This window comes from Capsaspora owczarzaki (genome assembly GCF_000151315.2).
Source record: "Capsaspora owczarzaki ATCC 30864 unplaced genomic scaffold supercont2.3, whole genome shotgun sequence".
Taxonomy (NCBI): domain Eukaryota; class Filasterea; order Ministeriida; family Capsasporidae; genus Capsaspora; species Capsaspora owczarzaki.
In genome coordinates, this window is record NW_011887294.1 from 2,368,139 (window position 1) to 2,390,507 (window position 22,369).

General features: G+C 53.8%; 6 protein-coding genes across 6 annotated transcripts; 3 read left to right on the forward strand and 3 right to left on the reverse strand.

Moving 5' to 3' along the window:
* Positions 1-650: 650 nt before the first annotated feature.
* Positions 651-2,388, reverse strand: CAOG_02747 (hypothetical protein; the record flags this gene model as incomplete). The annotated part of the gene is made up of 2 exons (XM_004349447.2): positions 651-1,585; positions 2,133-2,388. The coding sequence occupies 2 exons, from the start codon at positions 2,386-2,388 to the stop codon at positions 651-653; spliced, it is 1,191 nt and encodes a 396-aa protein (XP_004349497.2).
* Positions 2,389-3,068: 680 nt separating this feature from the next.
* On the reverse strand, positions 3,069-4,482 carry CAOG_02748 (hypothetical protein; the record flags this gene model as incomplete). The annotated part of the gene is made up of 5 exons (XM_004349448.1): positions 3,069-3,098; positions 3,211-3,357; positions 3,515-3,649; positions 3,859-4,053; positions 4,228-4,482. 5 exons carry the CDS (start codon positions 4,480-4,482, stop codon positions 3,069-3,071), a joined length of 762 nt encoding a protein of 253 aa, XP_004349498.1.
* Positions 4,483-4,772: 290 nt separating this feature from the next.
* On the forward strand, positions 4,773-9,473 carry CAOG_02749 (ATP-dependent protease La). Its single transcript, XM_004349449.2, has 6 exons — positions 4,773-5,336; positions 5,847-6,214; positions 6,352-6,808; positions 6,994-7,181; positions 7,323-8,596; positions 8,770-9,473. Exons 1-6 carry the CDS (start codon positions 4,818-4,820, stop codon positions 9,411-9,413), a joined length of 3,450 nt encoding a protein of 1,149 aa, XP_004349499.2. The 5' UTR covers positions 4,773-4,817; the 3' UTR covers positions 9,414-9,473.
* A 216-nt stretch (positions 9,474-9,689) lies between these two features.
* CAOG_02750 (hypothetical protein) lies at positions 9,690-11,882 on the forward strand. The gene is made up of 4 exons (XM_004349450.2): positions 9,690-10,019; positions 10,407-10,506; positions 10,619-11,534; positions 11,658-11,882. Exons 1-4 carry the CDS (start codon positions 9,708-9,710, stop codon positions 11,725-11,727), a joined length of 1,398 nt encoding a protein of 465 aa, XP_004349500.1. The 5' UTR covers positions 9,690-9,707; the 3' UTR covers positions 11,728-11,882.
* A 28-nt stretch (positions 11,883-11,910) lies between these two features.
* CAOG_02751 (ATP-dependent RNA helicase dbp9) lies at positions 11,911-15,082 on the forward strand. The gene is made up of 7 exons (XM_004349451.2): positions 11,911-12,019; positions 12,368-13,152; positions 13,315-13,491; positions 13,612-14,105; positions 14,229-14,395; positions 14,521-14,802; positions 14,923-15,082. Exons 1-7 carry the CDS (start codon positions 11,924-11,926, stop codon positions 14,989-14,991), a joined length of 2,070 nt encoding a protein of 689 aa, XP_004349501.2. The 5' UTR covers positions 11,911-11,923; the 3' UTR covers positions 14,992-15,082.
* CAOG_02752 (ras GTPase-activating-like protein IQGAP1) lies at positions 15,070-21,624 on the reverse strand. Its single transcript, XM_004349452.2, has 7 exons — positions 21,572-21,624; positions 20,123-20,246; positions 19,844-20,000; positions 16,205-19,696; positions 15,917-16,089; positions 15,666-15,800; positions 15,070-15,550 (listed from the first exon to the last, which is right to left on the reverse strand). Exons 1-7 carry the CDS (start codon positions 21,606-21,608, stop codon positions 15,328-15,330), a joined length of 4,341 nt encoding a protein of 1,446 aa, XP_004349502.2. The 5' UTR covers positions 21,609-21,624; the 3' UTR covers positions 15,070-15,327.
* Between the last annotated feature and the right edge of the window lie 745 nt (positions 21,625-22,369).

A 22,369-nucleotide genomic window follows, 5' to 3' on the forward strand; every position in this document is an offset into this window, starting at 1 on the left:
TTGCATAAAGTGGGTTTTTTTTTTCAAGTGTGGCAGTCTGTGATTATTTATCAACGATGAGTGTTTGTTGTTGGCAACTCAACGATTCGGTCAGTTGGGTCAGTTGGCAAAGTTCAATTGTCCTTGATATCATTCGCTTTCATCCCTTGTAATAAGAAAAACAAGGCAAAAAGGAGTCGACATCATAGCACCTTAATTCAAGCATGCACATGGTTTCATGATGGAAAGGTTGACACTCCACGAAGTCCTCATGCAGCGCCTTCAAGAGCAGCCGAGGGTACCGCCTTCTTTACCATTTGGGGAAATGACTGAGTAGGTTTGTTTTTGTTTGGTTGTGATTTTCTTTTGTTGTTTTGTGTCTATCATCGCAACATCAAAACGATCTTGTCGAGGGAATGTTGACGCTGCGTAGCGACTCAAGTATCGAGCTTGCTGATTGCTCGACAAATCCCTTGAGAGCTGCATCTATTCCTGAAATATGTGCGGAATCATGGAGCGTGTCGGGCAACCCAACCATAACTGAGAATTACAGGGAGGGAGGGGGGTAAAAATGGTGTAATGTACCACGACCAAACAGAACACGGAGGAGTGAACTCGACCATCAAAATTTGACACCGACTGCGCAACCAACAAGACATGAAGCAAGCAAACTAGACCGCCGTCGTTCGCTCGGCCAGCAAGCGCTGAAGGCGTTGTCGCTGTCGCTCGAGTTGAGCGACCTCGTGGACAAGCTCGCGTGTGTGATACAAGGCCGAGGTGAAGGCCACGTCGACAAACGCAGGACGGACGTGAGGAACCCATCGCAGATAGTTGACGTCCCAAAAGTTGAGCAAGAGTCCTTCGCCTTGCGGAGTGAGAGCCAAAGGAGCACCCACAGACGCATCCGTGTGCGAGGTGATGGGGCAGCGCTGCACGTACGGCATTGGGGGAGGAGTAATGAACGATTCTTCCACTCTGGCGTGCTTTCCGGATGGAGCAGTGCTGCTGACAGACGAAGCAGCAGCAGCTGCAGTAGCAGGCGGTGTAACCTCGATATGCAGATCTGGCATCAATTCAAACATGCCGTTCATGGCATTGATCATGGTTGAGGCGGGCTGTGAGTGCGAGGATGCGGGCAGCGACTGCGGTCCAACAAACGCCGGATTGAGAAACTCCATGTCGACGCCATCTTGCTCGAGCACAATATGCATATGCGCCCACACGGGCACGGTGCGACTCTCCATGCTCGAATCCACGCGATCCTTGTCGCTGTTTGAAACAAACGTGCCAAACAGGCATGCCCACATTGCGTCGCAGAGCGTAATCAGGTACTTTTCCGTCATCTCGAACGAGAGTGGGTATTGCGTCATGATCTGATGGACACAGTCGAGGAAGAGCAAAAAGTATGGAGCGTGATCGGCATCGGAAGGCGCAGAGTTGGGCGTCAACGGAAGCCAGCTAGGCTTCTTGGCCCAACTTTCCGTGCCAGGGGCGGGCGAGCTTGCACCTTCCGACTCGTCAGCAGCTTGGCGTGTAATGTGTCCGCATCGGGTCGAGAACGGGTGGCCATAAGCGACCCACTCGTGCTCAATCAAAAGCTCGAATCCTGCAATTTTCGGTAGAAGGGATCCACAAGGATTTTTTCAAGCGATGCAATGAGGCAACCAGAGTCGCGAGGATGTTCGCCTGGCGGAAAGCAGAAGAAAGACAACGAAGAGAAAACGTCAACAACAACAACAAAAAAAACACAAAGACCACACAAAACCGAAAAAAAAAAAAAAAAAAAAAAAAAAAAGGCCACCGGAATAAAGTGCACAATTCCTACTCTCCTCCCCAACCCTCTCCACGCCAGCATTGCAAATCACAAACGGCTATACCTTGCACGGTAACCGATGTGTGCTTAACATGAAGCAAGTCGGCAACGTTGGAGGCAGTTGTCAGCGTCTGCTCCACATGAGAAATCCATTTCGCGCCCTCCAGACTGGAGAGCCAGCTACGGTCAGAAGTCAAAAAGGTCTTTGGAGTCACTGAAACACAAAAAAGCAATGTCAACAACAACGGGGGGGAGGAGAGAAAGGAAAACCAGAACATCAGAATCGATCAAGCACCTACAATCCATGCCATCCAGCAATCCATCATGAAATAACACTTACCTCCCATGCAGAGCTCTTGCAAGTGCAAAAAGCTGTCGCGTAGGGCAGCGTGGGTCGGCACAGAACTGGAGACGTTGACAATGGTGTGCGGGCCAGAGGAGGCGATCGCCATGGCAGACATGTAGACAACCAGATCGTCGTTGGCGGACAGGGCAGACAGGGACTGAGATGAGATGGGTGCTGTGCCACTGGCAGCAGTGTTCGAAGCTGCGCCGGGAGGCGGGAGCGGAAGGGCCGACCGTGTCAGTGTGGCCATGGTGAGCGGCGACGACCAGCACCAAGTGGGGATCCTTCCATCTTGAAACCGTAAAGCAGCTGCAGCGAGTTGCGCGTCTGTGATGGCGGCCGGCACGCACAAAAACGGGGGGAGCGTGTCACAAACGGAAAAGTCAACGTTCGCGCGTGAAATGCGCCACAGCAAGTCGCGGTCGGCATGGCAGCGATGCACCTCCCAAGCCAGCTCGAATAGGCGGCGTTGGTAGTAAGGCACGAGTGCGGGATTGAGGTCGCCCGTTTCGCTGCGTTCGGAGAGCTTGCGCTGGTGAGTGGCCTCTCCCACTGAGAGAGATGGAGAGGATGAGCCGATGCCCGACAGCTTGACCCGTTGTGTGAGCTTGACAGCTTCTGGGGAAGGCGGCTCGGGCTCTTGTAGAGTGCTGGAGCTGCGGCTTCTGCCAGGGAACCGACTGGCAAGCGACGAACGCTTGGCTGCCTTTTTCCGTTTTGTACCAAAGGTGCCGCCGCCGCTCGCGGTGCCCAGCGTGTCCAGCGCCAGACTGCTCCCGGGTGCAGACTCTGTGTCGCTAGAGTGACCGCTGCTCTCGTCTTCCGGGATGGCAGTGCTGAGTACAAAGGAGGCTCCAGAGCTGTGCGAGCGACGCACTGTAGCTTGGTGCGTCGACGACGGAGCGGGTGTGTTTCCAGAGCTGGCACCCTCTAGCTCCGAGGGTGGTGTGACGGCAGAATCTGGCACCAACGCGCGAATGCATGCATCTGTGACGCGTCGTAGGTCCTGAGGGGAGATCGACTGGTCGCCGGCAACGGTATTCGTCGACGATCGCACAAGTGAGTGTCGGACCTTGACCACTTCCTCGTAAACGTCCACTGGCGGTCGGTAATCGAAGGCAAACAAGCGACTGGCAGATGTTGGGAAGGCGTAGTGAAAGAGCGCGTTGACGAGCCGGATGGCCTGGAACCGTGGTGTATTAGCAAACACGAATTTAAACTGTCGCCAATCCTAGAGGGGGCGTTGGGGAGGGGGGGGGTGTCGAGACAATGAAAGAGATGCGAAATGCTTGTTTGGTGAGCATGGGACTTGTTGACAACACAAGCGAGAAAAAAAAAACCCCCCTGCCTCAAACAAACAAAAAAAAAAAACGTACTTTGCAACGGACTTCGATGGCGTTCAATGCAGCAGAGGATTCCGGCAACATTGCATCCAAGCGGGTGCGTTTGCCATTGATAATCTTGTAGATGCGTACGATGCAGGTCAGCGGGACGTCGTTCTCGTCAAACGTCTAAGATTTTCGAGTCCAAGGTCAGAATGGTTCAAGGCTTCGGGTTTGGTTCCGCGCCCCCCCCCCCCACACACACACACACACACACGCTCGAGCCCGCTCGATCATGACTTGATTAACCTTGCAAAAAGCTGCGTTGAGAGCTTCAAAACAAAAAATGGATCGACCTGCAACGGGAAGGCGAGAGATTGATGGCGCGACAGACTCACCGAGCTGGCGCCAGTGCCATGGGTGTACGAGGATCCCTCTGTTGCGACGAATGCCATGCGGTAGTTGGTGACGAACAGCGAGCCCGAGACGCCGGATTCCAGTGAGCACGTATTGAAGCCCTCCACAAACTCGGCCGAGCTGATCGTCACCTCGCCAGCCAGCAGCGTCGGGGTCGACGCGCGATCAAACACTTGCTGTCAAATTCGCAGATGCACGGGGTTTTGGTTGGGGGGTTTTTGTTTGGGCAGCGTTAGAAATAAAAATTCAATGCAAAATCAATGAAGAAGAGGAAAAATCAAAGGAGAAAAAAAAAAAAAAAAGACGACCGCCGACTGCAATTCCAAAGTCAGTCAAACGCAACAGCGCACCTTCATTCTGGCCGACAGAGCCTTCTCGGTCTGCTGCTGGAGCTCGACGTCAATCTCCTCCTCGGGCTCGAGGGCAATCTGCTGTCGCTTGGGAGCAGGCGGGTTGGGCACCGCTGCTTGTTGCCGCTCAAATGCCTCGGAATCGTCGCTGCCATCGCCCGCCTGAGCCGCTGCTGCGGGGTCGCTCTCCTCGTGCAGGTCGGCAGAGAACATGTCCAGCGCGATGAACATCCCAGCCGGGTGCAGGCCAGCCATCGGATGTGGAAGGAAACTGGGCGATTGGGGAAATAGACTGAGCTGAAGCAAACAGAAATGTGAATTCCCCAATCCAGCCAATGCAGGCGGAAGGAGGCGGGGGGGGGGGGGCGCGCGCATGCATCAAGTACAGTCGATTGAACACGGTACGCTTGGTCTATGGTGCAGTACAACTCGAAGGGTTGGTTGGGGGATGGAAGCAACGGGTCAGTTGAAAGCGATGGACCTCGTCTTCTTCTGTTGTTTTTTCCCACCTCATCCTTTCATTCAATCGTCCACTCATCTTTTTTTATCACTATTATTATTACTACTATTCTTTTTTGCTTTCACATCCAATGTTTTCGGCTGTGCGCACAGCTGCGGCGCGGTCGACTGTGGTTGTAACATTGCCTCGTTCTTGTTCGTCTTTGTCTTTGTCTTCGTCTTCCATTGCCGCCGCTGCTGCCGCGTCGATTGCCCTGCCTCGGTCACCCCTTGTCGTCGATGCAGCGTCGACTCCCGCACGCCGCGCCGTCTCATCGCTTGCTGCCTCGGCTCCATCCACAGCAGCATCAGCAGCAGCATCAGCACGCGGCAGGACGGCGATGACGGGCGCTACCTCCACCACTGCGACTGCTCTGCCGACTGCCAGTCCACCTGTGCTTGTGCATGGCCATCTAGTGTTTGTTCCGCTTGGCCGTGCAGCAACGGCGTCCCTACAGCAGCAGCAGCAGCAGCAGCCGCGGAGGGGCTTCTCGTCGCTCGCCTCGCGCTTCATGGCGCCGCGCAAGCCGCCGCCACCGCCCGGCTCTGGCAAGGGCTCCAAGACGGATCTTCCTGGATTCCTCGTGCTAGGGCCCACACCGGATCCCAAGGTACAGCCGTCCTGTCCCCCCCCCCCCAAACTTTGACCCCCTGTTTTTGCTTCCTCACTCTGAACGCCAGAGCATGAAAACGCGGACGTTTTTTGTTTTTTTTTTTCCACTATTTCTTGACTTTTTTTTTTTTTTTTTCGAGATCTTTTTTCTTTCTTTTTTTTTTCCGTCGTTGTTGTTTTTCAACATTGCTTTTGTCTCGATTGTTTCGATCAACAACCGAGCGAGTTATCATCTCTGCACTAGTTTTGCGTTGACGTTGAAATGGAAGCATCGCCTGCATGTGGGCTCAGTGATTGAAAACGAAACCTTTTGTTTGTTTCTTTCTTTCTTTCTTTCTGAGAAAATTACATCAAGCATCAAACTCTGAGTGCTTTTGCTTGTCGCGTCGAGCGAGCTACATTGGCTTTTTGCACTCGCAGCCTTCTTGCCCGTTTCTCCTTTTGCTTTTTGTTGCTTTGACGAAAACGCAAACTGACTCATTTCCCCCGGTTCTCGTTGTTGGCTCAGAAACACAAACTACCCACGCCAATGAGCACCTCGGAAGCTCGAGACCTAGTCGCAGCCAGTCCAAAAGTACTCCTGATGGCGCGTCGGGCGCCGTTCTGCGGGCTTGGCGTGCGATGGCATCTTCCATCATCCCATGCGTTCGTGGCTGCAGTGCGCAAAAACGCCGTGAACGGTGTTGCCCTCATGGGTGTGTTTGCGCTCAAGGACTCTGACGCCGTGCCTTTTGTCGCCGACGAAACCGAGTGGCTCTATCAAGTCAAAGACGCCGACAAGATTCACAAAGTTGGCGCGCTGTTGCGTGTCGCGATCGTCCACGATGAATCCGACGATTCTCCTGTCATTCTGCATGCCAATTTTACCTGGTCTCGGTACGTCGCTCTTGATGTCGTGCGATTCATGCGTTTGTGCTTTTGAACGAGAGAGGTTTGTCGGTGATGCTGACATCCCCATTTTGTTGTGGATGTGGTGTCTGGTTGTTGCTATTGTGTCAACTTTGGGCCTGCAGCGTGTCGCTCCAAAATGTCGTCAGCGTCAGGCCTTGGCAGGGCACCGTGTCGCTTCATCCCGACTTTCCCGTGGATGCCCAAGACCCATCCATCCAAGCAAATACTACGATGCTGTTCGAGTATTTCCAACGTTATTTGGAATCTGGACAATCTATTCTCCGCGAATTGCTGATGGGCGAACACTCTCGCATGCCTAGCAACACGGCACCAAGCATTATCGGCTATATGGCGCTCTCTGTCATCAATCCCCCTCTGAAGGTGTTCCAAACGGTCTTCCAAGAGCCTGATTTTGCCTTCCGAACCGTTTCGATTGCGTACCTCGTGCGTGATGCCATTGCTCAGATGGAGACGGCGCGCAATCTCCAACAAAAAATGCAGGAAAAGCAATCGACCATGATGCGGCGCCAGGCCATGCTCGAGAGCATGCGCATGCTCAAGCAAGAACTTGGTGAAAATGTACGACATTAGTGGAGGCTCGTGTGTTTTTGTTCCTTTTTCTGTCTGTTTTGCGCATGGGGGGCGGTCGTTTGGCTTGAGTTTGTTTGGCTTGAGTGCGTTCCATTGAATTTCTGATTCTCACTTTGAGGTTTTCTTTTTCCCCTCTCGATCAATCTCACCCTTTTTACGTTCTCGACGTGCAGAAAGACGCCGGACTTGTCGAAAAGTATCGAAAACGCCTGGCTGGCAAGCGAGTGCCCGTGGAGGCGTTGACGATCATTCACGAGCAAATCAGCAAGCTACTGAGCGAGGACGATCACCCCTCGGAATTGAGCACTGCTCGTGCTTACCTCGATTGGCTGACCTGCCTTCCTTGGGGAATCGCCACACCGTACGATTTTGTGTCTTGTTGTTGCGGTTTTTTTTTTCCTCCTTTTTCGTTCCCTGTTGTTGACTCGTGACTTGATCTTTCTCATTCTCCTCCCCCCCCACACCGACCTCCACTCCTCCACCTCCTTTACCACGCACACAGCGAACGAATCGATATTGCGGAAGCCGCGCGCATCCTCGATGCGGAACACTATGGCATGAAGGAAGTCAAGGACAGGATTCTCGAGTTTGTCTCGGTGAGCTCTTTGCGCGATCGCAACGTGTCCGGCAAGATTTTGTGCCTTGTCGGCCCGCCTGGTGTTGGCAAAACAAGCATTGCCAAGTCCATTGCGAACGCCCTCAACCGCAAATACCACCGCATCTCTTTGGGTGGTGTGCACGATGTCAGCGAGATCAAGGGTCACCGAAGAACCTACGTGGCGGCGCTCCCCGGTCGTATTGTTGCTGCTCTGAAGGCTGTTCAAGTGGAGAATCCGTTGATTGTTCTGGACGAAATCGACAAGCTCGGCCAACGTGGCATGCACGGCGATCCAGGCTCCGCCCTGCTTGAGCTGCTCGACCCCGAACAAAACCGCAACTTCCTCGATCACTACCTCGATGTGCCGCTGGACATGTCAAAGACCATGTTTGTCTGCACGGCCAACTCGCTCAGCACCATCAGCGCTCCCCTGCTCAACCGCATGGAGGTTGTCGAGCTGAGCGGCTATGTCTTTGAAGAGAAGCTGGCAATCGCCAAGCAGTACATTCTACCCAAAGCACGCCGTGAAGCCGGTCTGCTCGACGCTGGCGTCACCATCACCGACGAAGCACTCGCGGAGCTCGTCAACTGCTACTCGCGCGAAAATGGTGTGCGTGAGCTCCAGCGCAACATTGAAAAGGTCTACAACAAGGCCGCTTTCAACATCAAGTCACTTTTGGATGCCGGTGGCGCATCGGGCAGCCAATCGAGCACGTCTGCGACCAGCGTCGGCGGCTCGGCATCAGCGTTGTCCGCAGCTGCTGGTGAATCGTACCCACCGCCGCGTCGTTCGGTTGCTGCGGTAGCTTCCACTTCCTGGATGGCCCAATCGGCTGCACTCGACTCTGTGTCTCGCTCTGATCTACCCTCAGAAGGCACTGCCATGCTCTCCCGGCGAGGTGGTGCAGGCAAAACCCCGACTGTCGACATTAGCGAAATTCCCGAGTTCAGCCCCGAGGAAAGCGTGAAACGTCAACAACAGTACGAAGTCGAACAGCAGCTTCGCGCAAAGGACCACGCCGAGTTCCTGCGCCAACGCATGTCCAAGCTTCCTGCCATTGTCATCACACCTGAGAACCTAGCAGACTTTATTGGCCCTGCTCGTTTCGACCGCCTCGAGACGTTGTTCGAGGTCAACCCTGTTGGTGTTGTGACTGGTCTTGCTTATACTGAGATGGGTAGGTTTCCATTTGTGCTTTTGGCATTTTCTTGCTTTTCTTTCTTGCTTTTCTTTCTTGCTTTTTTTTTTCTTTCTTTTCTTGTTGAACCTCAAGATTCACTGACTGATTTTGGCTTTTCTGCTCCTTTGATGTCCGCTTGCATTTGCAACGCTGTCGTGATTTTTGCTCAGGCGGCGCGGCGTTGCCCATGGAAGCAGTCGTCACTCGGATTCACGAAGAATCCGGCAAGAGCTCGCTCGTGGTGACGGGTCAACTTGGCGACGTCATGTCTGAAAGCACAAAGGTTGCGCACTCGTTCGCCAAATCGTTCATGGTTCGCCACTTCCCCTCGAACACGGCTTTGCAACGATCAGACATTCACCTGCACGCGCCTTCTGGCGCCATCAAGAAGGACGGCCCCTCGGCCGGCATTGTGCTTGCCTCCATGCTCCTGTCCATTGCCCTCGACACTCCAGTACCGAGCAAGTTTGCCCTTTCGGGAGAGTTGATTGTAACGGGCAAGGTTATGGCCGTTGGCGGACTCAAAGAAAAGCTCGTCGGCGCTTCACGCACGCAGGCCACGCATATCGTCTTCCCTCACGCTTGCTACGCGCAGTTCATGATGGTGCCCGAGTTTTTGCGCAACCGATTCACTGTTTCCTTTGTCAAGTCGTACGATGACGTGTTTTTGTTGCTCTTCCCCGAGCACGCGTCCAAGGTCTTCCCCGACCGCGATGCGAGCACTATTCTGACCATCCCCGCCAAGCCTGTCGCGGTTGCTTCAGCTGCACCCGCACATACCGTCCCAGAGGCAGCGGCACCGTCCGTGGTGTAAACCGATTGTGCTTTCATTCAACGCTTCTGTATTGCTTCAACAATGAAATGTATTTTGCCATCTGCGAGCAGGGTATGAGCAGAAGAAGGTTGCAACGAACGATGCCAACACCAACACGAGCTCCCAAAGCCCCATTCCAACACAAATACTCGCTCCATTGCACCTGAGTACAGTACCTCAGCCATGCACATGCACGAATCACCTTTTCCCCTCAGAGTAGTAACTGTGTTTGGTAAAAGTCAACGGATTACTCTTTTTTTCCTTGTTTTTTTTTTTTTTTTTTTTTTTTTCAATATGCCTCCGATCATTGCCGACGCCGGCGCGGCGACGAGCGAGGCCGTGCAGCAGGTGGCAATCCAGGTGGCGCCGACCGTGCAAGCGCTGCAGACGAGTGCCAAGTCGCTGGGCGACCTTGCCGTGTACTGCGCCCAGACTGCAGCAACCAAGCCAGCGCAAGCGTCGACGGAATCGCGCAAGTTCGCGGTCGACGCGCTCTCTGCCGTCGCGTACCAGGTCAACGCCGCAGCCCAGGCAATCGTCAACCTGCTCAACGTCCAGACCGACGCCATGGAGCTCCTCACCCTCCGCACCAGCTCACTCCAAGCGGTAAGGCGAATGGAACAGGCCCGCAACTCACACACAAAAAAAAAAAAAAAAAAAAAAAAAAAACAGAACAAAAAATACGAATCTGTCGCTTCTCGTTGGTCTGCCGAGCCGAGTGCCCCAAAGTCAGACCGTGCCACTGCTGCTCTCGTGTTGGCCGCTATGAACGAGTTGGGTCGATTGGGAGGAGAAGGGACGAGTCTGACGTCAGCACGGGCGCAACAACGCGATTGAAACGGGCTCAAAGTCAATAACAATCCAGCCAAAAAGCCAAAAAGCAGCAAAAAAAAAAAAAAAAAAAAAAAAAAAAAAAAAAAAAAAAAGGGCTCACTTTTTGTTTTCTGTTTATGTTGGCCAACTTTTGCATGGTTTTGTTTTTTTGGATGATAGAAATTGCAAATGGCACATGCGAGTGCTGGCATGGACGTGTACACCAACTTGCTGGTCGAGCGCTGCTTTGATCGCGTGCCAAAGGCGCAAAAGCTGATTGGTAAGGCGGAGCTGAATGCAAGCATCTCCCTCTGGTTTTCATGCAGTCACCCTGACGTAGTGTTGGTTGGTGTGATTGGTTGTTTTTGTTTGATCATTGTTTGCTTGCACAGCCTCTCAGGTTCCGCAGCTGGAAGTCAAAACCCCGCTGACGAACGGGCGATGCCGCGTCAACTTTGGTCTGCTGGACGGCGTCGGTGTCGGAGGCGCGCGCACCAGCACTTCGTTTGGTGACGATGACAGCGGCGTGCCGGACGACAGGATGCGCCACGGCACTATTTCTGGTCGCTCTGCTCGCCAGGCGGCTGCTCGCAAGACAGTAGTTGGCCCGCCTGCACAATCGGTCGTCGCTCCCAGCGCACCTGCCTCGTTTGTGGCGCCGACCGCTCCTTCTGGCTTTAAAGCCCCGACCGCTCCAGTTGCTCCAGCCGCTCCAGTTGCACCGGCCGCACCGATTGCGCCTGCTGCACCGGCCGCACCGATTGCGCCTGCTGCTCCGTTCATTGCACCCAGCACTCCAGCCTTTGCTCCAGCTCCCTCTGTGGCTGCTGCTCCAGTCGCGAAACAAGCTCCTCCCACCTTGTCAAAGCCTCAAGGTGTCCCACCAGTCAAGCCGAAGCCGCTCTCTCAGACAACCATCCCGCCGCCGCCTGTTGAAGAGTTTGTTCCTCCGCCGCCCGTCGCAGAATTTGTGCCGCCTCCGCCACCTGTCGAAGAGTTTGTTCCCCCGCCGCCTGCCGTGGAGGAGTTTGTGCCGCCACCACCGCCTGTCGAGATGGACTTGCCTCCGCCGCCACCGCCGGACATGGATGAAATGCCGCCGCCGCCTCCGCCAGCCGACGACGACATTCCCCCACCGCCAATGCCCGAAGAGGCTCCTCCACCGCCAGCCCCTGCCCCCGCCCCTGTGCCTGCAGCGCCTGCACTTCCACGTGGACGCATGATGTACGATTGGGCCGCACAGAAGGCCGACGAAATCTCCGTGTCCGAGGGCGACATTATTGAGATTATCCTCAAGAACGAAGACGGGTACGGTGCATTGTTAAGAGGGAGGATTGCTTCTGGTGCAAGGGGCGTGGCTTCTTTTGGTTTGCGACTCATCGAGGTGCTTTGTTTCTTTTGTTGCATTTGTTTCTTTGTTTGGTTCCACAGTTGGTGGCAAGCTCGTATTCCCGGTGGTCCCGAAGGCCTGCTTCCTTACAATTACATTGCCGAGATTTGAACAGTTGTTTTGTTTGTGTCCCTTTTTGAACAGTCCTATGGCGCGTGTGTGTGTGTGAATGTGTGTGAATGTGTGCCTTGTACTGTTCACATTGTCTTTCGCCCTCCTCCCACTCAATTACACATTGACATGAATGCGCTCTTTTTTAATCATTTCATCCGATATCTCTTCACTCTTCACTCTACACATCCTCTCAATGTCGGACGTTCTGTCATTCGATGCGTTGCGGCTCGATCCGCGGCTGCAGCGCGCCATTGCCAAGCTCGGCTGGTCGCGCCCAACGCTCATCCAGGTAACCCCCCCACCGTCCCCTCATACTCCAATCACCACGCCAGGCTCTCTCTCTCTCTCCCTTCCATTGCATGCCGTGGCCTGGCTGAGGCGCTGAGCTCCCGCAGCGGAGGGGTGACTGCACCACATGGACCGCGTCCGTCTTGCTTTGCGCACACATGGCTGCACGCACAGCGACCATGCTCAGTCCGCCCGCCCGCCCCCTGAACCCTCGCACGATACTGGCACATTCGCACAACAGCGTTGAGCGCAATCAACCGGGATGGAGTGGTGGTTGGTGGTTTTGCGCGCGCACTTGTCTCGTGTGTCTCACTCCTGTTCTCATCGCTGCGTCGCTCTGGGGTCACAGGCCAAAGCAATCCCGCTCGCTCTGCAGGGCAAGGACATCCTGGCGCGCGCTCGCACGGGCTCTGGCAAGACGGCGGCGTATGCCATCCCAGTCATCCAGCGCATTCTGGCAGACACGGCCGCCGCGGCGATCGCGGTCGAGCAGGTCCAAGACGGCGCTTCGGCGGCCTCGGCGACTTCGAATGCTGCGCGTAGCGGCAGCAGCAACAAGCAGCAAGGCAAGAACGCTGGCACGGGCGGCAAGAAGAATGTCTCCAATGCAGCGTCGGCGGCCGTTGCTTCCTCAAGCCATGCATCTCCAGCTGGAGCAAGCGTCAAGGCGATCGTGCTCGTCCCCACGCGCGAACTCAGTCTCCAGGCCAAGCAGAATTTCAAGGACTTGACGCAGTACTGCTCTCGAGAGGTGACTGCGGTCGAGCTGGCCGGAGATACATCGGCAACGGCGATTGAGGCGCAACGGCATGAGCTGCTCGCCAACCCCGACATTGTGATTGGCACGCCGAGTCGTATTGTCGCGCACATTGAGGCCGGACACTTGGATGTGCGCACCTCGCTTCAGATGATTGTCGTCGACGAGGCCGATCTCGTTTTCGGCTTTGGCTACGAAAATGACATTAAAACGCTGCTGCGCCACCTCCCCCGCATTGTCCAGGCCTTCCTGATGTCAGCCACCTTGAGCCCCGATGTTGACTCACTCAAGAGACTGATGTTGCACTCGCCTGTCATTCTCAAGCTGCAAGAATCCCAACTTCCCGATGCCGATCGGCTGATGCAATACGTGATCAAGTAACGTTGTTGAGAGGTTTTGTTGTGGTTTTTGCTGTGGTTGGGGGGGGGGTTGGGAAGGGGGAAAGGGGCGGGCGGGGAAGTGTGTGTATGGGGATGCATTGAAGGATTCTTGCAGCTGGATTTGGTTTCTCACGCGGGGATCATTTCGTTTCCATGCAGATGCGACATGAACGACAAATTCCTTCTCGTCTTCACCTTCTTGAAGCTGCGCCTGCTTCGCGGGAAAACAATCATTTTTGTGAATGACGTCGATCGTTGCTACCGTGTCAAGTTGTTCTTGGAGCAGTTTGGCATTCGCGCCTGCGTCTTGAATTCCGAGCTTCCGCAAAACTCTCGGTATGCAACATGTAGCGGTCTCTCACCCGCATCGATCGCATGTGTGCTTCATCTCCATGTGATTGGATTTTGTGTTTTTGTTTTTTGCATCTCACCATGTCGCATCTGCTTCTGGTACAGTTATCATATTGTCCAGGAATTCAATCGAGGCGTGTACGATTATATTATTGCCACGGACGAGCACGACAGCAACTCGCAAGTTGACGACTCGGATTCGGACTCGGACAATGACGAAGAAGAGTCCAACGAGACTGCCGAAACGGACACTGTTGAGGCGGTGTTTGAGAATGACGACGACGCCGAGCAGGCCACAACCACTGCGACTGCGAGTGCTGAACCCGTTGCCACTGCCGCCGCCAGCAAGGGCAAAGCGCAGCAACGCCCGAAGCGAAAGGCTGGGCGCAAGGCCGGCGCTGATTCAGAGTACGGTGTCGCGCGTGGCATCGACTTCCAGAACGTCAGCAACGTTATTAACTTTGACTTTCCCGAAACTGCACGATCGTACGTGCATCGCGTCGGCCGAACCGCTCGTGGTGACAAGAGCGGCCAGTCTCTGTCTCTCATTGCACCCGAGGATGAAGGCCGGCTCGCCATCGTTCAGCGCAAGCTTTCGAGTACGTCCCAGCGACTTGCTTTCATTGGTGGTGGAGGCCAGTCGGTACGATTTTTTTTCTTTTTTGCATTTGTACTGTAGCTAATGGTGCTTGAATCTGCTTTGGCTTTGATTGATGGCATAGAGCACAATTCTGGACACAAGTTCCAGCAATTCCAGTTTGCCATGCATGAGATTGCCGCCTTTCGTTATCGTGCGGCCGATGCTCTCCGCGCCGTCACAGCGGCTTCAGTCAAGGAGGCCCGATTGAAGGAAATCAAGAATGAAATTTTTAATTCCCAAAAGCTCAAGGTAATAACAAGTGTTTGGGAGAGGAGGGTGCTTTTTGACAATTTTTTGGTTCAATGCGTTGAAACAAAAAAAAACCTCATGCTTTGGTTTTGTTCCGCTTCGGCTTTTGTTTTCTCTGCGGCCAGGCGTACTTTGAAGACAATCCCAAAGACTTGGAAGCTCTCCGCCACGACAAGCCTTCGCATCCTGCGCGAATCCAAGCACATCTCAAGCACATCCCCTCTTACCTCATGCCCGAGTCGCTTATGAAGAAGAAGCTGGCACCTGCGGCAACTTCGGAGGCGGCTGCTATGGCTGTCGATGGTGAGGCGGCCGAAGAGGCACCCGAAGCAGAGGAAGACCTTGCAGCAAGCGAGCCGAAGCCGAACACCAAACACCGTGGAAAGCAACCCCATCGCGGCATGAAGGTAAAGCCGAATAAGAACGCGCGCTTTTTTTTTTCTTCTTCTTCTTCTGCTTCTTCTTCTTTACTTTGGTGGCAATGCGCAAGTGCTAACTAGCAGTGTGTTTGTGTTTTCGTCCAACAGCGTCCTGCAAAGGCCGATCCCCTCAAATCATTCGCTGCCAACCCCTCCAAACGTTTTGCGCAGGGGTGACAGCCAGACTCGATGTCAACGATGCACAAATACAGATGGGATGTGTTGTTTTTTGGAAGTTTTGTTTTGTTTGTTGTTGTTTTTTTTTTTTGCTCACAAAAGTTATTCATTTTGGTTTTATTGGTGACGGTGCACAACACATGGAAGTGGGGTTCAGACCAACCCAAAAAAAAAAAAAAACAATTGACAAAATACTGAACGACAAAAAGCCAGAGGATAGTCTCCGACACCACATAAGAACATGAACAGACACATCATTCACAATGAATAGGTGCAAACTTTGAAAAACAGAATACTCAAGAGGCGAAAACACAGCAAAAACGGCGTCGGGTTGTTTTACTTGTGCTTGTTGTAGAACTTCTTGTTCAGCAAGAACAGCAGCAAGTTGACGTTGACCTTTGCATTGAAAAGCTTCATGACAGCAACGCCGTCATACTGCAGCTGCAGCAAGTCCTCGAGGTGGAGCTCCATGTCGTCTTGCTTGACGCCCATGAACGATGCAGACACTTCGAAAACACCCACCTCGTTGGAGGAAATGGTGAGCTTGACAGTGCCCCAGCTATTTGGAAAAAACAAAACACAAACGGGCAAGGCACAAAAAAAAAAAGTGAGCACTAATCCATACACGGGAATGCGCAGCGCAGCAATAAAGTTTGCAAAAAAAAACCACAAACCTGCTCTCTGGGACGCCCTCGAGCTCCAAAATAATGCCCTTCTCCTTCAAACGCTTAGCAGTGTACGAATGGGTGCCGAACTGGTGACCAGCAAGATCGACCTTCTTGGAGAACAGAGCACGGAAACCACGGCGCCTGCAAACAATAACAATAACAACAAGAGGACCCAGTCAGCAAAAACAAAACAAGATAAGAAACGACAAATCAAAAGACAACACTTTGCACACAACAGAGAGACAACAAAAACATACCGTGGCTTGACACCCTTGGCCATGTTCTCCATGCATCGCTTAATGTACTCGTGGAACGAGTCGGATTGCTGCTCAAAGTACTTGCCCTTCTCCTCAAGACTGGCGGCAGTCTTGCGGAACTTGGAAAGCTCTTCCTTGCGCAACTTGCGGTAAGCGTGCTGGTTGCGAATGTCCTGTGATGGGCCAAAAAAAAAAGTAGAGAAAAGGAGGTTAGTCGAAGAAAGAAAAAAAAAAGACAAACACCAAAGGGAAAAACCACATTCGACACCAACCCAACAGTCAACAAACCTTGGCAATCGCGTTGAGCAAGTCTTGGTAATCGTTCTTGGACGAAACAAGCCCAGCCTTCTCGAGAGCAGCCACGTTGGACAAAACCTTCTTCTTCATCTCGCTGAGAGTGAGGCCAGCGTCCATGTCCTTCAGGACAGTGGAGCGACGCTTGCGCTCTTCCTCGGTCTCTGTCTTTTCGAGACGCTCGCGCTGGGCGCGCTGCTGGATGGTGTACTGCATGTGGTGCTCCTCCTGCTCTTCGGAGGCGGGAGTGTTGAGAATGGCAGCCAGCGTCTTGCCTTGTTGCCAGCGGACAATGTTGACGACAAGGTGCTTGGTGCGCACAAAGAGGGCACGGACATCAGAGTCGTCGCCTTCGGGCAGCGCAAAGCGGTTGGTAAGGGTGAGCGAGATGTCGCCAAAGGCCTCCGCATTGCTCTCCTCGCCTTCGCCAAACTCGGGAGCGGGGCCAAGCTCCTTCATGATGACGCGCAGCGGGTCCTCGGCTGTGGGGGCAAGCTCGGCAAGGCTGTCCTCGATGAGCTTGTGCGTCGAGTAGATTTCCTTGACGGAAATGTAAATGACTGGCTTGGCACGCATGGTGAGGTCGGAATACTCGTCAATAATAAAGTGTTCGGCAGCCTCGGGCACGGTGGAGGCTTGCTCAAAGTACTTTTTGAAAATCTCATAGCCCTCCAGCATGAAGGGGTTGAGGGTGGCCAAGTAGTCGTACGCGTCACGGAAGGTGGTGCGGCTGGCCATGAACTGGAGCATCTTGGCAACCTCACCAAGGTTGCGACGCTGGTTGGTCGAAAGCAACTCTTGCACGGCAACGTCAACAACGTCAAAGGCATCCGGAGCGACGATGGCCGGGTTCATGTAACGGTAGTACACGAGGTTGCCAATAATCTTGGTGATCTCCTCGCTCGGCAGGTCGGGGAACTTGGAGTGCAAGACCTTGCGCAGTTGCATGGCAATGTAGCGGATACCGTACGGCAGGCGGGGCAGCGCACCAACGATCGCGTTTTGGAACTTGGACGTGATGGCCTTGAGGTGGTCGAGGTGCTGCTTGAACGTCTCCTGGACGTACTGGTGCTCGAGGGCTTGCTCGTTGGTCACGTCGTACGGGAGCTCGGAGGCCTTGCCGGTTTCAATTTCCGTCTTGTTAATCCACGCCTTGTAGATGGCAATGGGCGACGTGTTCAGGTTGAGGTCGGGGTTGTCAAGAATCTCCTTGATGAGCGGCTGGAGCAGCTCGCGCAAGTAGAGGCGCTCGCGAGCGCCACGGTTGTACTGGACGACCATCTTGATGACGGTGGGGTTGCCACGAATAAAGTCGCTCAGCTCGGTGACACGCTCCATTTCCTCCACAATGGCCTGTTGGAAGAGCTGAAGCATCAAAAACTCTTCGCGGGCGTTCTGGGCAAAGTTGTACAGGGTGAAGATGACATTCTCCATAAACTTGGACGTCTTGGTTTGGGGCATGACGTAGATGAGCTTGGCGAGGTAGTGCGGCTTGGTCTGGAGAAGGTAGAAGAGGTGCTGGTACGATTCGAGGCGCGTGCGGTTGTCCTTGGACAGGGCCTTGAGACCGGCAGAGTTGTTGGCGTCAACCTCCTGGCGCTTCTTGAGCTTCTTGGACTGCTTGACAACGTCATCGAGGTTGATGGCGTTCTTGACGAGCAGACCAATCTTGATGTCCATGACGTTGAGTTCCTTCTCGAGCGTCTGGTTGTCACGGATGAGCAGGACAACCTTTGCACGCAGACGCTGGAGCTCGAGCTCCTCGGAAAAGTCCAAGTCGGACTGATCGAGCAGGTGCAGGAACTTTTTCAGCGTCGTGGCGGGCACGTTCGCGTTCTTGAGCAAGTCGCGGAAGACGCGGCGGGCAAGGATTCCACGCCACCAGGCCTGGATCTTGACGGCAGCCTTGCTGTTGTCGCGGAAGTACTCGAGGCGGCGGTTGAACTTGCGGCGCTGCAGGAAGCCGCGGACAAGTGCCTGGATCCGGATGGCAGCGTCAACCTGCGAGTTGAGGAAGGCAAGGCGGTCGAGGTAGGCCTTGCGCTGCTTGCGCGCGCGGTACCAAGCCTGGATGCGGATGATGGCAGCCAGGTTGTTGTTCCAGTGCGTCTTCTGGTCGTTGAACTTTTTGCGCTCGAGGAAGCCGCGAATGCCAGCCTGGCCAGTGATGATGTGCTTCTCGTTGGCCTTGAGATAGTCTTCACGCTCGCGAATCTTGTTCGTTTCAACAATGACGTGCTGAATCTCTTCTTGGGTGAGCTCGCCAGACGACTTGCTCGCCTTGGCGGCGGCAGCAGCGTGGGCAGCCTTGGAGGCGTGCTCGTTCTTGGCGGCCGACGCAGCCTCCGAAGCGAGCGTGGCGTTGGTGCCAGCAGCGAACGCGGCAGCACTGGCAGCGGATGCCTTTGCGGCAGCAGCTTCGGCAGCAGCAGCAGCTTCGGCAGCAGCAGCAGCTTCGGCAGCGGCGGCGGCAGCGGTGGCAACAGCGTTCTCGCGCTCCTCGCCTTCGGTGGCCTCGGCGGTGGCAAGAGCGGCAGCAGTGGCGGCGGCGGCAGTCTGAGCGGCAGAGCTTTCGGCAGCGGCCTCGTTGGCAGCAGCGTGTGCGGCGGCGCTGGTGGCAGCGGCAGCGGCAGCGACTTGCTCGGCAGCCTGGACGTGGTCGTCCGACAGCTGGTCGACCGACTTGGCAGGTGCAATCGAGGCACCGCCATGGGCAGCCTTCTCAGCCTTGGCGGCAACGAGCGCGGGCAGGTACGAGCTGGCATACTCGGCCTTGATCGAGACCAGCTTGGCGTGGGGATTGACCAGCGCGGCAGACAGGCCCTGCTCATCGCGGGCGTCAATGGCAGCGTTGATGGCAGCGATCGCCTGCTGGTGGTGAACATCGAGGATGACTTCTTGGATTTGGCTCTTGGTGAGCAGCTTGTCGTACACGTCCTGCGAGGCAGTGTCGGCACCCTCGGCGCCCTGCTTCTGGTCGTACGCATCCGCCTTGGCCTTCTTGGAGGCAAACAGCGCATCCTGGTACTCTTGTTGCCAGCGCTCCTCGGTGCCCTCAATGTTGGCGGCGCCGTTTTGAAGGGCGTGGAATGTGTCTGGGGCGACCTGCTTGTCGACAGCCTCGTTGATGGCAATGATGGCAGCGTGCATGGCAGCGTCGTCTTCGGTCATTTCCTTGGCGAGGATGCCGCCAATCTTGCCAAAGCTGGGCATTTCAATGCCATACTCGGACAGCGCCTTGTTCATGGCGCTAATCTCCTCCTCGGTGAACTGGGCCTTGCCGACAAGATCAAGAATCTTTGGCGCAATGCCCTTGCGGTACAAGAAGTGGCTCAGCGCGTGGATGCAGTAAATGACCTTGGGCAGGTTCTTCTTGTCGTACAAATCGGGAGTGGTTGGGTAGAACAGCTTGGGCAAGCCCACTGCTGCCATTCCGTTAAACCAGTGGTTGATGTTGTCTGTATGGCGGAACTTGAGGCCTTGGTTCTGCACACCCAAAAAAAAAACCAGCCGCAAAACAAAACAAAAAAAAGACAAGAGGACAACGCAAATGAGTTTGTTTCAAAATGGGCAGATTCTCGCCTCCCCCCCCCTTTTTTTTTGTTTGTTTGTTTGTTCGTTTGTGCTCCATACCTTGTACACCTCTTGGTCTGCATCGTAAATCTTCTTTGGCTTGGAGCCTTCGGGCGCAAAGAACTGAGCGAGTTTGCAGAGAATGACGCCGTTGCGCAGGTTCTCTTCGAGCTCGATGGTTGCAGGCAGCTCCTCGCGGATGCATGCTTCCATCCACCTGCGGATTGCGGCAAAGTGAGCGCGCAATAGAGCAAACCGAGAACAAAAGGAGAAGAACAAGGGAGAAGAAAAGGAGAAAAAAAAAAAAAGATTGTCCTTGTTTGAAAGAAATCTGCTTACTGTTTGGCTTCTTGGAGATGGCAAAGGTACTCGTAGGCGACGAGCGACGTGCGCTGCTCGTCCATCCACTGGCCCGAGCCGGCGTTGGAGGCCTCCTCGTCCTTCTTGATGAGCTTGCGAGACTCTGCAGCCAAAAGCAACGCAAAAAAGCAAAAAAGCAATGCAAAGCAAAAAAAAAAAAAAAAAAAATCAGTTGGAATGACTCAAAAAAAAAAAAGCAAAAGGGTTTGCGTTTTGCATTGTGAGTGTGAGTGTGTGAGTGTGTGTGTGTGGCTGACTGACAGACTGGCGCACATGCACAGTTGCCGCCGATATCAAGCAAAGCGACGCCCGTTGAATGACGAAGAGCAACCAGGACAAAGATTGAACAAAAAAAAAAAAAAAAAAAAAAAGGAAGAAAATTTCAAAAAAAAAAAAAGGCTTTCCATTTTTAAAAAAAAAATCAAAAAAAAAAAGCAAAGGAAAAAAAAAACGCAGTTGAAAAACTGACAATGTCGCAAGCGACGCTTTTCTGTTCACGTTTGACGCTCGTCGCACGTCGCATTGGAAGCGAAGCGCGTCAGTGCAAGTAAACAATGTCAGCGCACGCAACAGCCGAGCGACGAGACGCGCGGAAGAGCAAAACGCAAACGCCCTCTCAAAACGAGAAAAAAAAAAACGAAATGGAATGGAGAAACGTTTTGATTTTAAAATTTGAAAAAAAAAAAGCGAAAAAGAAAAAGAGGAAAAAAGACGAGTTGCTACGATCGACTAACGGAGCCAAAGTACCAAAACCCGAGTTGGAATGATGGATGAAAGCAAAAAAAAAAAAAAAAAAAAAAAACCGCAGTCGCAAGAGCTAGACCGCAGTCGTGTGCGTGTCTGTGGGCGGAATTTGGTGCATCCGCGCTTTCCAAGCCACGCGATCGCGTCCGTTCACGCCTCACACCAACGGGGGCTCAGCCGACGGGAGCGGCGTGACCGACAAGCAACAGAGCCAAGAGAACGCGAATGCGAAGGAAATGGGAAAAAGGGAAAACGAAGAAAAATCGAAAAATCGAAAAATGCATTGTTCGATCAAGACGTTTTGCCAGGCTCGCTCACTTTGCTCTTGCCGTGGGCTCAGTTGCTCCACTGTCCCAGCTGCTGGTCTGGGAGGCACCTGTGTGTGCAATCAGGAGCAGAGGCGGAGGACGAGCGACGCAAGGATGGCAGACATGCACATCGCCGACAACGCAAAAAGCAAGGAAAAAAAAAAAAAAAAAAAAAAGAGCCCAGGAATGGAATTAATAAAAATGCCTTTTTTTTTTCTTTTTTTTTTTTTTTTTTTTGTTGTCCTCTCGTCCAGTTTGATCACAACGCGATGCTGGAGACGCAGGCAAAGACGCAGAGGAACAAGGCAGAAGAGAGAGAACGGAAGAGGCGGGAGGAGGGGAAGCAGCAGCGGGGGAAGGGGGGAGAGCAACGCACCGCCGTGAACAGTCACGCTGGTGTCTGTGGTCGCCATTGATGATGAACTAGGGAACAAAAAAAGACTGAAAATCAAAGACAAAGCCAAAGAAAGCCAAACAAAGCAAGTCAAAGAAAGTTAAAGTAAGTCAAAGAGCGTCGACAGCAGGCTTGTGGCAGTGATTGCTGCAAAATACGAACAGAAAACAGGGCGACAGCAGAGGAACGAGCGGTCGGAGCGCACATCGGGGAGCAAAAACACGCCCACCGCAACTTGCTGTCGGGGGGGGGGGCGCACGAGAGTGACACATGCTCGTAAAGGTGATCATTGAATCCGCTGCCACGCGCTGCTGCTGCAAAGACAAAAAAGGATGGGGAACGGCTGGAGCATCGAGGAAACCAGCGGTGCAAATTCTACCGCACCACGCCTACTGCAGCTGCACAAGCGTGGTGCATGCTCATACAGGGGTGATGTCTGGCATGCAAGTCAATAGGAATAACAGCAGAGCATGGAACATACGTTTTGCGCATTCGTAACACGGCCCCTGAATCGACTACTCAATTTACAGCGTCCACCGGGTTTTGTCAAAGTGCAAGCCACACCTCGCTGAGTGGTCAGTACACGGCTTCATCGAGGCAGAAGGTTCCTGTACGCTCACTTTCCCGAGGTTGTGGCGTGTTTGTCGACAAGGGCTGGAAGCCTTTTACCACAGCTGGTGAAGGTTTTCAAGTCTGCTCAAAGTGGTAAAAAAAAAATTCCCCGCCGGAGCCCTCAGTGCTCTGCACTTGCCACGCACCTCGTGGCGCAACGAAAAAATG

Bases quoted from the DNA above. Each gene is read 5' to 3' on its own strand.
- CAOG_02752 (XM_004349452.2), bottom strand. From the start codon at position 21,608: ATGGCGACCACAGACACCAGCGTGACTGTTCACGGCG. The intron at 20,001-20,122 runs GTAAGCAGATTT...CGCAATCCGCAG, and splicing joins CATCTCCAAGAAGCCAAACA to GTGGATGGAAGCATGCATCC. The intron at 15,551-15,665 runs GTTTGTGGTTTT...TTTTCCAAATAG, and splicing joins GAGGGCGTCCCAGAGAGCAG to CTGGGGCACTGTCAAGCTCA.
- CAOG_02751 (XM_004349451.2), top strand. From the start codon at position 11,924: ATGTCGGACGTTCTGTCATTCGATGCGTTGCGGCTCGATCCGCGGCTG. The intron at 12,020-12,367 runs GTAACCCCCCCA...CTGGGGTCACAG, and splicing joins CGCGCCCAACGCTCATCCAG to GCCAAAGCAATCCCGCTCGC. The intron at 14,803-14,922 runs GTAAAGCCGAAT...TTCGTCCAACAG, and splicing joins AACCCCATCGCGGCATGAAG to CGTCCTGCAAAGGCCGATCC.
- CAOG_02750 (XM_004349450.2), top strand. From the start codon at position 9,708: ATGCCTCCGATCATTGCCGACGCCGGCGCGGCGACGAGCGAGGCCGTG. The intron at 10,020-10,406 runs GTAAGGCGAATG...TTTGGATGATAG, and splicing joins GCACCAGCTCACTCCAAGCG to AAATTGCAAATGGCACATGC. The intron at 11,535-11,657 runs GTACGGTGCATT...TTGGTTCCACAG, and splicing joins ATCCTCAAGAACGAAGACGG to TTGGTGGCAAGCTCGTATTC.
- CAOG_02749 (XM_004349449.2), top strand. From the start codon at position 4,818: ATGTTTTCGGCTGTGCGCACAGCTGCGGCGCGGTCGACTGTGGTTGTA. The intron at 6,809-6,993 runs GTACGACATTAG...CTCGACGTGCAG, and splicing joins AGCAAGAACTTGGTGAAAAT to AAAGACGCCGGACTTGTCGA. The intron at 7,182-7,322 runs GTACGATTTTGT...CCACGCACACAG, and splicing joins CCTTGGGGAATCGCCACACC to CGAACGAATCGATATTGCGG.